The sequence below is a fragment of the Corvus kubaryi genome, unplaced genomic scaffold, assembly GCF_017639235.1.
Source record: "Corvus kubaryi isolate FWS band 111438036 unplaced genomic scaffold, C.kubaryi_AGA036_p1.0 split1-131, whole genome shotgun sequence".
In the NCBI taxonomy this organism is placed as follows: Eukaryota; Metazoa; Chordata; class Aves; order Passeriformes; family Corvidae; genus Corvus; species Corvus kubaryi.
This window is the reverse complement of record NW_024582073.1, coordinates 24340585-24356971: the sequence shown is the minus strand read 5'-3', so window position 1 is coordinate 24356971 and position 16387 is coordinate 24340585. Positions and strand designations below refer to the sequence as shown.

Sequence of the window (16387 nt, the reverse complement as noted above, 5' to 3'; positions counted from 1 at the left end):
TACACCCTTCCCTGCCTGTAGCATTATTTCCACTTCACGGATGAGCAGGCCAAGATAGCGATCTCAAACAGAAGGTCAAGGAGAGTCGTCTGTAGCCAGAGCACAGGAGTCCTGGCTCCCAGGGGCATTGCATGCTGCCTGCTCCAGCTGGGATCGATGAAAGCTGCAGTGGGCTTGAAACCCGAGGCCAGAGTGACCTCAATTTTGTGGTCCTTTCATGTGCAAAGCTCTTTTTGACAATGAAGCCAGCACAGAATGTGCAACAGAGAGATCTGCTCTGCAAAAAGGGGGAATGAGGCTGTGCTGCACCTTCACCTGCTGAATCAGCCTCTGGCTCCAGGGCAGGCTTGACCATGGTCCAGGGAAGTACCAGCAATATTCATATTGAATCTCGTCTGTGCTGTGCCTTGCAGACAGTGCAGAAGCAAACCTTGAGTATATTCAGTACACCCTTACTGAAAAGGCACCCAAAATCCTAAAGAGCCCACTTTGATTCACCCAGTCATAGACCACATTTGGGTCCATCTCACAACACATCCATCTCAGGATGTGTTTAGGAACCGGAAACTTTGGCATTTCTAATCTCGACTTCATCTGTGCAGGTGATTTGGATGTAATGACTTATTGGGGCTTAAGAAGGTCTCCTCCATGCCCAACCCTGCTGCCAGTGGGATCTGCTGATCTTTCCTGTTTATTTGCCAGCTCTGTAATAGCTGATCTGATCCTGTTTCTGCTTCTGACATTCACTAGATGAGAAAACATTTCCTTTGGTTAGAAGACTAATGTCTCTGTTATTTTCAGAATATCACGGTATTGTCTCGTCTGACTCATACTCTGCTTTTTATAATTTATGAATTCACATGTCTTCCTAAAGCAAAAAATAAGCAGGAGAAAACCAACCAAAAATCAGAAAGTAGGACTTTATTTTGAAGTCAGATGCAGTGAAGGACAGCCATCTGTGCAGCAGCAGGCCTCCACAGAGAGGGTGCAGGATACAGGACACTTGGGGAACCTCAGCTTGAACCTCGTCCACGCTATGGGGGGAGAGACGGGGAGCAGAGGGCAAGGCAGCAGAGCTGCAGCACCGACCACAGTGCCTGATCCCAGGAGATCTGGTACCCCTGTCTCATGGGAGGAGATGGCCGTTTGGTAGGATCAGGCCTTCCACAGCTGGCACAAGGCTGGAGCAGCCCCCGATGCCACTGACAGCCCATTCTCCATGTCCTTCTGCGCACAGCCACCAAAGACCTGACACAGAGCCTGCTGCTGCCAGGGAAAGGCTCCTGCTGCTTGCTGAAGGGACTGCTCAGTGATGGACATGATCCATTAGTGAGCTGACCACACCAGCATAACTTCATTATAAAGCTTCCCACTGCTGACTGTTCCTCTTGTGCCAGCACACCTTTGGGGGACAGAAAATCAGTCCCATCATGGCTCCTTCCTCTGGTCTACATGCCTGTCCTTAAAGGAACAAGGGGGAAAACACAGCTGACCTTCGCTGGTCTCTAAAAAGTCTTGCCAGCAGGCAGCCACTGCTGATGGGCTCATGCTGTCACCCTCCTGGCTCTCTTACCTCTCTGGGCCATGCCTTCCAGCCTCTTCCCAGCAGAACTAAGTTTTCATTAAATAATAAAGTAGATTTTTCTCTTGAGGCTCTTTCCCTGTGTGATGCCTTACTGCTGGGTTCTATTCAAGCCCCTTGGTCCCTCAAGGCAGGCACTGGTCTGGTGGAAATCTTTGCTGGAGAATCTGAATCAGCAAAGTGCAGTAGACCCCAGTCCTGCACATCCAAGGCATCCAGCCATGCAGAAAGCAAGATCTGGGTCAGAGGGACAGCACAGACGTGTGAAGATGCCTTCAGCCTGGAGCAGTGGTTTTCAATCTGTGGGCTGAAGGCTCTTAAAAATCCAAGGGTTGCATGATAAGGGGGCAGTAAAATTACCCCAAAAAGTGCAAACTGAGCTAATGTTTTAGCTACAGCTGCAGGTGGAAAACCACTGGCCTGGGAGAGTCCCCTCACTGAAGTCACTGAGAAAATTGGCATAGCTGAACAGGTCCTCCCCAAATTCTCTGTGCTGTATGTGTGTAGCTGTGTGTGGGCAGCTTCCCGCCGTGTCCTGACTGCCATCTCTTGTCACCCTGCAGCCGAGGAGCTCATGGAGATGGATGATTCGGGCTCAGTGTACACTGGCATTCTCAGTTATGGCACTGGCTTTTTCCTCCTTCTCCTGGTGCTGGTCTTGGTGATTGTCTGGAGGATGAAAATGCCAAACAAAAAAGCCATGAACACCCCCACTGTACAGAAAGTCTCCAAATTCCCACTCAAGAGACAGGTAACAGAAAGTAGATACAAGATTCCTATTCCCCCCTATGGTATCCCTCTTTTGTTTTATTTTTTTCCTCCTCCTTCTCTTTGAAATTCTCTCTCTAGGTGAGAAGCTCCACCAGAAAAACATTGCCCAAGAGGGACATAATTTGGCTGAAGCCTAGAAGTTTATTTATTTCTATGTGAGTGGGGCTTTGGCAGAGGTGGCAGCTGACTCTGGTTCGTGAGCAGCCCCCCTTGCTGTTGGCCCTTGCCCAAGAGGTTCTGGCAGTGCAGCTGTGGGTGCCACAGAAAGCACATCTGGCAGGGGAAGTCCAGTCCAGGCTCCCTGGAGGAGTGGGGATTTGGGGAGAAAGAGCACTATTTGTGCTCATTCCTGCTTTCACAGATGTCACTGGTGAGCCCAAAGTTCTCGTGGAGGTGACAGAAGGTCCTCTGTGCAGTTAGAGATGTTCTTCTGCCTGAAATTGCAGAGGGGCAGGAGCAAAAGGCCATGTGAAACCCCATAGTGAGGGGTACAGATTTCAAGCTTTGACTGCAAGCTCACAGTGGGCATTGACAGTGCCAGGGTGGGAGAAGTCACTTCTTAGCCTGTATGGGCTGTGGAGATGCAGCAGAACAACTCAGTGGATTATACCTCCTGATGCTGGAGGGCACTGGCTGACCTGTCCTTCCTTTCCATCTGCTAAACACCTGACCACAAGTGCCTAAACAAGTGGATTCCTGCAAGGGTGGGGGCATTTCCCAGTTAGAAATTCCCAGAAATCTGTCCATGGGCAAAGAGAGCTCAAACCTCCTCAGTGATCCATCTCTGGCTCTGCCTGCCCTGGAGATACAGTTGGCAATAACACTTCATTTGCTCTACCCAAGCAGGTGTCGCTGGAGTCCAACTCTTCCATGAATTCCAACACGCCCCTGGTCCGGATCACACGCCTCTCCTCCAGCGATGGGCCAATGCTGGCCAACGTTTCCGAGCTGGAGCTGCCTCCAGATCCCAAGTGGGAATTGACACGTTCTCGGTCAGTCAAAGGGTTGGGATCTCTGTGCCTGCTGGGAGTGTCCCACACCAGGAGCCCCTAACATACCTGTTTGTTCCTTCCTCCAGCTTGACCTTGGGGAAGCCGCTTGGCGAGGGGTGTTTTGGCCAAGTGGTGATGGCAGAAGCCATTGGGATTGATAAGGACAAGCCAAACAAGGCCATCACAGTTGCTGTCAAGATGTTAAAAGGTATGGGGAGTCCACAGAGGACAGAATAGCATATTGTGCTGAGATTTCCTCTCTTTGCTTCTCTTTTAAGTCTTTTATACAAACGAGATACAATAGAAGAAAGCAGGAACTGCCTCTCCTCCCCTTTACCCACACTGCCTGGGGGTGAGGGCTGTCCTTGGAGAGCAGGCAAAAGTGCAAATCCCATCGGGAAGAGGGACTGGGAATTAACCCAGTTCTCTGCCAAGGGGTAATAGCATCCCTGACAAGAAGGGGAACCCCCTTCACTTCAAGCCAGCTCCGTGAATCAGCCCACTCTTTACTCCTCTCCTAACCAGCGCTGCCTGTTCTACCAAAAGCTTATGCAGCAACCTCAGATGGAGTTTGCAGAATTTCAGCTGACAAACTCCTTCTTGAGGAACTTTTTCTTTGAAGAAACTTGATCCTGGACATCTGAGAGGTTAAAGGGAGACCAGAAATGGGGGAGTCACTGGGCACCTCTAGATAAGTCTCCATTTCCCATCCTGCCAGACACAGTAACCTCAGACAGCTGAAGAGTTCGGCTGGAGCAAGCAGGGCAGTGAGCAGCCTGGGCTTGAGGTTACATGGGGGGACATTGTAAAAAAAAAGTAATACTTCTTATCAGAAACAGGTTTGTTTAATTTACATTTCCTTTAGTCCTTTCTGAAGCTGGTTTTAGAAGTAGTAACATTTCCATCTTTCCAAACCAAAATGTGCCTTTGGGCAGGTTTTCCCCAATTTTTCTACTTTTGTAGATAGGTTTTTCTATTTTTGCAGAGAAATTGCAACTTTCCATCCAAAAAATACGTTCCCTCCCAGCCCTGACCTTCCACCATCATTAACTCTTGGGCCCTAGAGATGAGGGACAGAAACTATCAGAAAAGCAGGTACCAGGTACCAAAATGTGAATTTTTTTCTTTAGTACTTGTGAAGACAAAACAGAAGATGAAAGGCATTATTGATTTCCATATGAACATTTACCTCCACTTATTTGTTCATCTTTTTTTGTTGCCATAGTAGTAGGTTTTGTTTTTATTTTTATTCTTCTTCCTGAAGTAGAATAAAGCCAAATACAGCCATATTCTGAGTATTGTTTCCCCATCAAAAGCCCCACATGGCTGCACAGCAGTTGAAACTATATCCCTAAACACTTACTTTCTTCCTGACTTTTTTTTACTTTCCTCTTTTACTTTCTCCAGATGATGCCACAGACAAGGACCTTTCCGACCTGGTCTCTGAGATGGAAATGATGAAAATGATTGGGAAGCATAAAAACATTATTAACCTCCTTGGTGCCTGCACGCAGGACGGTACGTAGCAGAGCAGCCCCGGTGCTCACAGGGTCATGGGAGGCTCAGATTTGGCTGTCCCTTCTTTGTAGTTACTGACTGGCTGCCCAGAATGGCCCAGATGAGATTTTGGTGGTCAGCTCTACCTCCGCTGGATGCTGATGTGCTCTTCCTTGCAGGACCACTCTATGTGTTGGTGGAATATGCGTCAAAGGGGAACTTGCGGGAATACCTCAGGGCACGTCGCCCACCTGGCATGGACTATTCCTTTGACACCTGCAAGCTGCCTGAGGAGCAGCTGACGTTTAAGGATCTGGTTTCCTGTGCCTACCAGGTGGCACGGGGCATGGAGTACTTGGCATCTCAGAAAGTGAGTTGAGAAACCTCATTTGGTAGAAGCCTCGGTCAAAGCCACATGTTCAAAGGCAGGGAATGCTCTGTGTGTGGGACAACCCCAGGCAAAACATTGCAGCCTTCTCCCTTTAGAGGCCACATTTTACTGTATGAAATATCTTGGGGTTTTTTACTGGAGGTTTCATCCATATGCAAAGTCCCCATATGCTGGCTGCATTCCTGAACCATGCAGCTGTACAGCTGTTACCTGCAGGACCATTAGCACCCCCAAAATGCCTATAAAAGCACAAGCAACCCAGGCCATTCTGTGAGTCTTCTGTATTTTGGATGTTTTGGGGATACCTTAATTTAAGGATTTTTTTCCCCTCAAACATTCTCTTGCACTCCTGCTCCTGGGGAAAGCAGCGCAGAAAAGCAGCTGCACGTCCCAGTGAGCTCCCACAGAAGAGGGGAGTTGGCTGTCTCATCCGTACATCCTGTTTGGAGAGAAAAGGCGCGTGCGTGGCCATGTTGGCTCCGAGGGCGCCGATTAGGTGTTGCTAAGAGGTGCTTCCCACTGAGCAGGCACGGTGGGATGGTGACACGGAGAGCCAGGAGCTGAGCAGTGCCCACAGCTTTATGAGCCTGGGAGTCAATGAAACGGCAGCTCATAAACCACATGGTGCTGTTGGTTCCAGGCGTGAGCAGCTAACGAGCCCTTATTTATTGACTTGCTCACCTTTCACAGTGCATTCATCGCGACTTGGCAGCCAGGAACGTGTTAGTCACTGAAGATAATGTGATGAAAATAGCTGATTTTGGCCTCGCTAGAGACGTTCACAACATTGACTATTACAAGAAAACCACCAATGTAAGTACAGAGCTGCCAAGCACACGCAGTTCTCCTTCTGGCAGGGAACTTGATCATCCCTGCAGCAAGTGGCCCTTGTCCCACATCTCCCTTTCTAGAGGGGCTTAGGAGGAAGAAATCTGACAGGGACTTCACCTAGTAGGGAGGGACTGTAGATAGGCTGGTCCCAGGAGTGTATCCACCATCTGGGTTTTTCCTGACACATCCTGGTCCTGCCAGCAGCTGGTTGTGAGGTCTCAGCTCTGGCCAGGATGCTTTAGACTAAGAGAAACTGAGGTTTCTCCCAAACAGGAATGGAGCCCTTTCCAGTCTGCTCCATGTCTGTTCATAAAGGTCCCAAGGAGCCAACCTCTGTCTCACCAGAGCCCTTGACAGAGGAGTGTCACTTCTTGTATACCTGGATCTACCTGTCTTTCATGCGTTTCTCTCTTTTTTTACATCTGAGCTCCTTGACTCCACTGCCAAGAGTGAGAAGATGGTCCCAGATAAGGGCTGAGGCCTGGAGTTGTTTATATTTTCTGTAGAGATGAATTTGCAAGTGAAGGGCTGAGAGAAGCCCCGTGTCTTGGTACAGAGCCTGCCACAGATGTTGAGCCCTGAGGAAAGATCCTAATTAGTACAGAGTGAGGAGACGGCAGTGGAAGATTAAGGGCAGTACAGAACCTGCGGGTCTTGGGATTGCAGGGGGTTTAAATGTCCAAGCAGTCCTTCAAAGCCCACCATGTCCATACTGATCAATAGCATATCAGAAATCTTTCTTAATTGCCACGATTTCTTAATCATAAATTAATAACAATTATTGGGAATTTTAATCACAGATCAAATGAGCTGTGTGGGACAGCTGAGAGCATAGTCCCATTTGTGTATCCTGCCTGTGTCCCATCTCTACTTGTCTCCCTCAGTGAGACAGTGGGTCAGAAGAGGACAAAGTTCCCCCATATCCAAATTATGGCTCAAACACAAAACAGTACTTTCTGTCTTCCTCCAGGGGCCAAACAAAGCCCCAGAGAATTATGATTAATCTAGTCTTTCTCATCTTGTATTTCTCACATAACAGTCTGTGTTTATGACCCTGATGTAAGATAGGATCAGATCCCCTCCTTTACCCTCCAGCAGGATCAGGATTTGTTTCTTAGAGAACCCGGCCCTTGCCTTCACTTTGGAAGTTTCCCTTCAAGTTGAGCCTAAGCTGGGTTTGGACTTGGAGTCAACCATACCTTCCAACCAAAGAGATGGAAAGTGTTGTCCTATGCTCTGCCACAGAGTTTACTGCATGTATGAGTAATGGATGCTGTTCCCATGCAAAGATTTAGATGCACTGATATGTTAAACCTGCTTTGGCAGTGAAATACAGTCCTCTACAGAGACCATTTACTGCAAAGATTGTCACTGAAGATCCAGGGATCAAATGCTCTAATCTGTTTATATGTGGCCACTGCTGCTTTGCCCAGTGACTGGGAAGGCAGATGTGGTTGTTAATGAAAATGGTTCAAACTGGATTAGAAAAGAAGATTCAGATGGTGCCATTGTGGCTGGGGGAATATGCTGATGGGATGTTCCCATTGTCTTCCTAATTACAGGGTCGGCTGCCTGTGAAATGGATGGCTCCAGAAGCCTTGTTTGACCGGGTCTATACTCACCAGAGCGATGTGTAAGCAAACCCACACTTTAAAAAAAATTAATACAGCAGGGAAATCTACACCTATAATATCTTACAGACAAAAGTGCTGCTAAGCGTGACCAGGGCTTGTTCACTGCTGGGGTGCCTGGGGATGCAAAAGTACAGGAGTCAATTCCAACCTGCATCTTCACACACATGGTTTTGTTTTGCTGTTATCTGGTTGCTTTCATCTGAAGATCTCTAGGGAGCTGCTGAAAAATTACTGGAAAGCAGGCAGGTATTTCTTGTCCACTTTATAGATGAGGTGATTCATCCAGCAGTTGAAAAATATTGTGCTAAAAATCCCCATGAAAAATCACCTCGGCATCCTCTGCACTTTGCCCCAGACAGTTACACTTCAGTCAGGGATGTGGAATGAGCTTGACATACTCTGTCTGCTGTTAGAATTGATCGGAGAATATTCAGCAAATGTAGTCTCTGATTAATTTTGCCATTTCTTTTATTTTCTTTATTTTTCCTAATCCTATCTCATCTGTTTTAATGCCTCTGCATAGTAAGCAAACAGCAGAGCACTCCTTACACGTAAATCAGTAACACATCTGAATTTTGCAAGGGCTGAAGCAGCTCCACGTGTGCACTAGCTTTTTATTGTAATATTTGATCAATAATGGCATTTTTATAGCCAGCCTGCCTTTTCCCCAAAGCTCACCGCTTGCAATTGGACAAATGATTCTTTTCTATTTCTGTATTTCTCAGATTCTTTGGCTTTTATTGATCTTAAATCATAGTTTCCATGCTTAGGTAATGCTGCAGTGGGCATGACAGATAAATCAAAGCTAGAGAACAGGAGAATGAGTGTGCATGAAGGTGAAACAGAGACAGATAATCCCTGTTTTTAGAAAAAAAATGAAGAAGGCAAAAGATATTTTTGAAAAAAAGGACTTTTAACCAGAACACAGCTGCAGGACTGAAGTGTGTAACATTAGTGCTCTGCTGATTTTTGTTGGGGTATTTTTCTCCCGGCTTGGCCAGTGAAATGAGTGTTGTAACAAGCAAGTTTTGGTATCAGCTTGCACAATTAGTGGCCTGTGGTTCCAAGCCTGCAATTCAGTGAAGCCGTGCATGAATAATTTGATTTGTTCCATTCAGTGGAGCTGGTGGAAGACCTAACAAAGAGCTGGCGGTGATAGATGGGCTGTCACCTATCTGATTAAATGCTCATTTCAATTTCAGACTTGGTGCCTGGGATTTCTTTGCTATTGAGTTGGATCAGCAGAGATCTCCAAGTAACTAGTAGAAATGGCCTAGGCAATTAGTCATGCTATTGATGACTTTGTTAGCTATGCATGGCTGCACAGAAATAAAGCCAAGCAAGGGGGAAGGGATATTGGGGGGCTTGGAAAAAAAACCTCATTGAATTTTAAAGATCTTTCTTTGGTTTCCAGCTGGTCTTTTGGAGTGCTACTATGGGAGATCTTCACTTTGGGAGGGTCTCCATACCCAGGAATTCCCGTTGAGGAACTCTTCAAGCTCTTGAAGGAAGGCCATCGGATGGACAAACCTGCAAACTGCACCCATGATTTGTGAGTGTGTAGTGGGCGCTGACCTTGCTCCACTCCCCATTCCCTCTGAGGACAAATACAACCCCGCTGGGCTGTTGGGTCTGGGCTGTTGGGACATTCCCACTGGCAAATTGTCTGGCCATCTCCAGGTAGACTTTCCTCAGCCCATGGCTGCTGAGTGACACACAGCGGGTGCTGGTTGGGGGTGTAGCTCTGGTGTGTCACCTTCAGGACAGGTCCTCCTCCTGCTCTGGGAGCGCGGTCATGCGTCAGATGATCAGTAATGAGGATCGTGGCTCCACAAAACCCTCCTCTTCCGCCCCAGCTGGCCATAGCTGAAGTTGTGTTGGCCACAGCTGTTCTTCCAGGCGATTTGGGGGTGGGTGGGCAGGTGGGTGGGTGTCACTTGGCCCCACCACAGCTGACTGTCCCATGTCCCCTCATCCAGGTACATGATCATGCGGGAGTGCTGGCATGCCGTCCCCTCACAGCGACCCACCTTCAAGCAGCTGGTGGAAGACCTGGACAGGGTCCTCACCGTGACATCCACTGATGTGAGTGTGGTGGGATGGGCGTGGGAGGACCCACTTGGTCCCTGGTGTGGGGGACACCCAGCACTGATGGCTCTGTCACCCTGGCAGGAGTACCTGGACCTCTCGGTGCCCTTCGAGCAGTACTCGCCGGCCGGCCAGGACACCCACAGCACCTGCTCCTCAGGGGACGACTCGGTCTTTGCACATGACCTGCTGCCCTATGAGCCCTGCCTGCCCAAGCACCCGCCCTGCAACGGCCTCATTCGGACGTGAGGACCCCCAGGGCACATGGACAGATGGAGGGATGGGCAGTGTGCCCATGGAGGCACAAGTGTGGGACACCAAGCATGAAACCTTGTAGTGAAGGATCTTCCAGTGGAACTGTGTGATGGTGCCTGGAGATTTGTGTTGTTGACAAGCTGTTCAGGGTAAAAAAGAAAACAACAAACTTTTTTTATGATTTTTTTTTTTTTTTTAATTTTTTTTTCCCCCTATTGCTGTATGAAAAGTCAAGAAGCACTGTTTGGCCTGAAGGAACTAATCTCTTGCCAAGATGATCTATCCTAGATGAATTTTTTGTTTGTTTGTTTTTTGTTTACTTTTCATGTTTTTAGGGTTTTTTCTTTACTACGCAGAATGTTGAACCTGGGGGGTGCTGACCTCCCAGCCTCCGCGCTTGCCTTCCGAGTGCCAGAGTAACCGTTCTGTGCCTGCAATACGAAGAAGAGAAAAAAAAGAAATCTTCCTTTAAAAAAAAAAAAGAAACACACGCAAAAAAAAAGGTGTAAAGAATGTGGAAATTCCTCGCTTATGCAATCTGTACATGAACCTTTTTGGTGGAGCTGAAAAGCCACGTTGCCTGCAGGGATTCATATATTTATAAAAATATCTATATTTTTGTTGTCGTCGTTTTTATAGCTTCATGATCGTACTACCCAGCTACATAGAAGGAATCCTTTCTGGAAGAAGAGAAAACAAAGCTAAGTAAAATGAAAATTGTCACGGAGAAATGAAAGTAAAACTAGTAAAAAGAGACGGTCAAGTCATCTGAAGTGTCAGTGCCTTGGCCCTCGCACAGGGCTGGGAGCGATGGGGCCGTGCCAAGGCAGGAGCAGACCTCAGGGATGGGCAGAGACCCTGTGGTGACCACAGGGTCCCTGGGGAGCAGAGCATCACCCACCTGAGAGCAGAGGGTGCCCTGAGACCTGGCTCCTGGGTGCCCACATGGCATCTCAGGTCACATCCTGACCTTTGAGAACAGCCAATTGTGGGGGGAGGGAGGGAGAATAAATCCCACTTTTGGGGTTTGCCTGTTCTTGCTTGCCAAGGGTGAGTGGGGGGAGCAGCTTCTCCATCCACCCCTCGACGCCAGAGGTTTGGCTCCATCTATGTGCAGTGACTCGGAGAAAGAAGTTACGGGTACCTGTAGGCAAGAGCCTTTAACTTATATCAAAAAGGTTTATTCCAGAGAATCTGTGTATATATCTATAAATATATCATGTATATATATAAATAAATATATTAAAAGAAAAGAATGTATAATACTAATGCAACATAAAGCAGTACTGAGAGAGAGTCTCAAAATATGAGCATTGCAATCTAGGATATACTGATCTGGGCAAAAGAAAAGATGTTTTTGATTGTTTGTTTTATATCTTCACAGTTTTGTTTTAAAAATTGTACCTTAACATGTATATTTGTAAAGTTATTTATAGACATTAACATATCTGTTCATTGGTTTAAATAGCATAGCATTACTGTAAACTTTAAATTTCACCAAACTTAAGGGTGTTTTTTTTAACTTATTAAAAATGGAGAAAAAATATATTAATCAAGTTTTTCCTTTGTGTTTATGGGAAATATTGAAAGAATGTATAGATGTACAGTCCTTTAACAAATTACATTTAATGTTATAAATATATATATGTATTCATTAAAAAAATATTAGTTTATCCTGGATTGCAGTGAGCAAAGGTAAGTTTATTTTTCAATACATCATCAGTGGTTAAAACCAAACAAATGGCAGCAGAGAGATGATTTTTACATATTTCAGAAAAACGGGGCCAAGAATTCTTCCATCAGTTTAACCACTGTGCATTAAGGGGGTGTGGGTGTTTATTTTTCTATTTTCAAATGAAGGTATTCTTTGTGGTCGATTTAATAACAAGTATGCAGCAAAGTGAAATGTTGACTTTGGATGATGTGGGGTAGGTTTTTTTCTCTCCCCTTTGCCAGTACTGTTGTATTTCGGGCTTCAGAAATGCCATGTGAGCAAAATAGTGACACTGTTTGCAGGAGAGCTGCTACAGCTGCGTATTTCTTTTGCATCTAACACATTGGAAAGTGCCAATGTTGCCTGATTTTTGGTGTTTAGAATGCTGTGCTATTTTGTTCCTCGATGCCAGATAGCTGTTTAAAAGCACAGGAGTGAACTAAAGAATGTTAGCATGGATCAAGCTGACAGTGGGGGAGGTTTGGGCTAAGGATTTTTTGTGGGTGGGGTTTTTTTTGTCCAGAAGACTTCTTTATGTACTACCAGAAAGAGGCAAAGCAAATTGCATCCTGAATTCTTTCTTTTCATTTTTCTCTGGTGCGTATTACATATCAATGTTGCAGAATAACAGGATGACAGCATCTCATTTAAAGATTTTTTTTTCTTAGAGCCACAGAATCCTTATCCTAAAATAAATAATTTATAGTTTGAGGTTACTTCAGTGGAAGTTTGAGAAGGTAGATTTCTATAGATTCTTGTTTTGTTGGAATAAAAAAAAAAGAATTTTTTTGTATTTTCTTACAAATGTCTGCTAATTGTGTACATTCCAAGTACTCGAAGCAAAGAGTTTTCCTGTACTGAAAAAAGAAAATGTACAAAACTGTGCATGGTTTTAAATGTTACTAGATATTATAATTATATATATATAATTTATTGAGTTTTTACAAGATGTATCTGTTGTAGACTTATTGACTTTAACATTTCTTATTCAATGCTTATATAGTTTTATAGCCTGGACTATTATCTTTAAAAGTGTAAAAAAAAATTAAAAATTCCAATTTTGTTACATTTTATACTGTTGATGTTACAATCCACAGGTTTGCATAGTGTGATTTTTGCAATGAGCAACTCTGTTCAGTTTATTTTAATACTGTATTTCTGTGCCTGACAGCTGCAGCTGTTGAAGGTGTGAGATGAACACTAAATAAAACTATTCTGCTTTTTTGTTAACATGGGAAACTTACTTCTACCAAAAAAAAAAAAAAATAAACAAGTTGATAAATTTTGGGGTTTATTCCCAGTTGTGAGGGTCCTTTGCAAAACCAAGTGTTCCAGGCACTGGCACTTCTAGTGCCAGGAAGGTTTAATTTTATAGTGCTGCTTTGCGAGTCCTGGCCAGTTCAGGTTTTGTATTCATAATAAATTTATAGCAATTTTGGTTGAAGGGGAGTATTCTGTATTTGTTACTGGGTATGTTTGTAGCCACACAAGCCATTGTGTGCACAGAGATGTCAGCCCCACTCTCATGTGGAATTAAGCCTTTGCCAGTAGCAAAAAGGCAGGAATTGCTCATTAAACCCTCCTATGGGAGGTTTCTCCCAGCCCAGTGGGACAGGCATGAGGGACCTCATCCTGCCTGGCTTCCAAGGAGAAAAGGGCAACCAGGTTTGGCTTTGACTTTGACTTTGGTGGGGGTTAAGCAAGGGAACTCAGTAAATCCTGGTTTTGCTGGTAGCAGACAACGGAGGGGGGTGTTGCAGCTTGGGAAACTTGGGGCCAATCCTACCAGCACTTTAATATTGATTCCTACGCGTGATCTGTTAAACTGCATCCCAGACACCTGGATCTTGGCGTGCAAGTTTACCTACCTATGTACAGCCTGCTTACAGTAGCAAACTCTTTTAAGCAAAAATGTTTTAAGTAGCTGGGCATGGAATGGCATGCATCCAAGGAGGTTATATCTGTGGCACTGGGACTGGCACCAGCACTGTTCCATCCTGCATTAAAAAAAAAAAATTAAAGAATTACATTGGGTTTAGGTCATTTCCTTGCCGTTGTAAGAAAAAATGCTGTTCTTTTAGCACCACTGCGTTGTGAGAGGAGTCTGGCTACCTGAAATGAGTTGCTTCCATGCTTTAAGGACACAATTTGGTGACCAGCCCTGAACCCTGCAGCAGCAGGAGCAGCATGGGCCAGGGGACAAGCCCTGGCCATCCAGGGCTGCAGGCAGAGCATGGCTAAATGTCCTTTTGCTGGCTCATGAGGAACTTGCTTCATCATGGCAGGGTGGTGAGGATGTAGTGCTCCATTTGTTACCACCAGGACTGGAAAAACAGGAGAGGGCCAGATCTGTCTGCAGTGCGCTGTGGCATGTAGCACACCTGTGCTTGAAAGCTTTCCCAAAAAAAAGTCCTCTGGGCAAACAGAGAGCACAGAAGTCAAAGTCACAAGGAGGAAAGTGTGTCCTTGTGCAGAGGCTGACCTGCACATGGTGCTGGCTTGGTGTTTGCGTTCTCTCTCGGGTTTCATGATGTCATTCTTTCTCTGCTGGCCTTCACCCGCAGCCGTGTTTGCTTGTGGCCTAGGGAGGAGAGGGTAATATTTTACTTTAATTGCCCTACAATGCATCCAGTTCTAATCCCAGAATGAATATTTGGCTGCAGTGTGTGATGTGCATTGAGCAACGCACAGAACAACCTCAAGGAAAGTTTGCAAAGTTACTTGGTTGAGCTGTGTCACTGAACGAACAGCCCGCTGCAGCTCATCTCCCCTTCAGTGGCTGCAGCCTTCCACCCAAACCCAAAATGCCCTTTACACATGAAAGAGTTATTTTTCAAAGCAAAACAAATGCCTTCTTTCCTCTGCGGGTGACTACACAAATAGAGCCTCTCACTGGCCGCTGTGACCTGTTTCATAGCAACATTCAAATTAATTCCTAAAATTGTGATTTATTTCCATTGGTCATGGCTCCATGGTGAGACAGGAAGGATTTGGCAAAAGAAAAGTCTGAAGCCCTGCAAGTGTCAGTAGGAGAAGGCAGCTAGAACCATAACAGCAAAGTTTCCTGGTGGTTGGTGCCATTTCAAACTCTCAAAGGAGGCGTTTCCTGCTGGTGACTCTTCTGAGCAAGTTCATCCCTCCCAGGGGCTATATAATCTCCAGAAAAGGGAGTATGGAGGTATGTGTTGTGCTGATACGAAAAAGAATAAAAGGTGAATGATGGCTCTGCTCAACACAGCAGAGCTGCTAACAACAGGAGGACACGAGGGAATGGCCAGAGGAGATGCCAGGAGCTGAAGTGCTTTCATGGGCTCTGTGACCCAGGACCATGGGCTTACCATGAGACAGGGAAAGGATTTGTCACTCTTCCTTATACCCTGTTTTTCCTTCTCTTTCTCAGCCATGTTATCTTTCATTTAGTTTCTCTGTTTCATAACCATCATGTTGTTTTTCACAAACAGCATCTCAGGTGTCAGCAACATGTCAAGCAGAAAAAGCATTGTGCCCTGCCCCAATAAGATTATTATCTAAAACCAGGAAAGAAATCATTGTTGTAGTGTGCAGTGTTGCAATCAGAGCCCTGTGGGGACATTTGTGCCCACACACACCACTGGGTGACCACTTCACCTGATGGTGCCCATCGAAGACCAGCCCTGTCCCAGACCCTTTTTTTTTTTCTTGGGTGGTGGTGTCTGGCAGGAGCTGGGGATGGGAAGGTATGTAAGTAGAAGAAAAATTTCTCACCAAATGTGCAAATGGGCTTGTCCCAGGATGATTTTGCTAAAGGCCAAAGTCTGCATGCAATACTCACCAGCCATGGTTTGCTCCACTACAGGCAAAACTGGCATTTCCGTCAGGGAGGAAGGACCCCAGCTGGGAGAGGAGAGCAGAAAAATGGAACAGAGCCAAGTGTATCTACCAACCCAATGCTACATTCAAATAGGCATTGGGCATCAAATCTAAACAGTAAAAGCAAGTGGATATTTGGCACCAGGAGACCATCAGGTACCTCCCCACCTCCAGGACGCTGGGGTGCACTCCCTACACATTTGGCCAGAGAATCAGGCAGCACAAACTAAAACTGGTGCTGGGCAGAACAAGGTGGATAATCCACGCACACCAGTGATAACACACCCGTTCTTGCCCTTGTTGACGGCATTTAGCTAAATGCTGTGCACACCCACCTCTGGGGCTGCCTGGCCACCCTCTGCGTGCTCACTGAGATGGGGTGGGAGGTGTTACCACTGCCTTACATGCCAGGTAGGCACTGAGTCTGGGTTCAGCTGACCCTGAGCCAAAGGCAACATGGATGTTGGTGTAATGAGAGACTTCTAGATGTTACAGACTGTATTAAAGAGCAGGTTGCAAGCAGGAGTGGTGAAACTTTTGACTCATACCATCAAAACCTCTTAATAGGAGAGGAGCAGAACCTGAAGTACGGACGGCGGAAAATCAAGGCTGAGAAAGGCAATATAAAACATGGTACATCCCCTGAGGTCTCTGCCAGACTGGCAGAACTGGGGAAAAGACCCAAATGAATTCTTGTAAGTTCTTAGTGAAGCTGCCTCAAAGAGCTATATGCTTTTAGTGGTCACAGCTTGCACAGACACAACATGAAGCTCCTTGAAGGAG

The 16387-nt window shown here is 46.0% G+C and overlaps 1 protein-coding gene and 1 long non-coding RNA gene across 7 annotated transcripts in view; one reads left to right on the top strand and one right to left on the bottom strand.

Moving 5' to 3' along the window:
* FGFR3 (fibroblast growth factor receptor 3) overlaps positions 1-12985 on the top strand; it is a 55199-nt gene extending 42214 nt beyond the window's left edge. For 2 of the 6 annotated variants that reach the window (XM_042052996.1, XM_042052993.1), the window contains exons 8-17: positions 2146-2333; positions 3197-3345; positions 3432-3553; positions 4753-4863; positions 5022-5212; positions 5924-6046; positions 7627-7697; positions 9113-9250; positions 9678-9783; positions 9871-12985. In XM_042052996.1, the coding sequence (XP_041908930.1) occupies positions 2146-2333; positions 3197-3345; positions 3432-3553; positions 4753-4863; positions 5022-5212; positions 5924-6046; positions 7627-7697; positions 9113-9250; positions 9678-9783; positions 9871-10035 (1364 nt within the window). In that variant the 3' untranslated portion in view covers positions 10036-12985. Of the gene's footprint in view, positions 1-2145; positions 2340-3196; positions 3346-3431; positions 3554-4752; positions 4864-5021; positions 5213-5923; positions 6047-7626; positions 7698-9112; positions 9251-9677; positions 9784-9870 lie in introns of all 6 variants that reach the window. The other 4 variants (XM_042052994.1, XM_042052997.1, XM_042052992.1 and 1 more) reach the window with 2 other exon arrangements.
* A 557-nt stretch (positions 12986-13542) lies between these two features.
* LOC121676468 lies at positions 13543-15700 on the bottom strand. Its single transcript, XR_006020473.1, has 3 exons — positions 15567-15700; positions 14238-14336; positions 13543-13752 (listed from the first exon to the last, which is right to left on the bottom strand). It is a non-coding gene; the product is annotated as an uncharacterized LOC121676468 (long non-coding RNA).
* Positions 15701-16387: the final 687 nt, after the last annotated feature.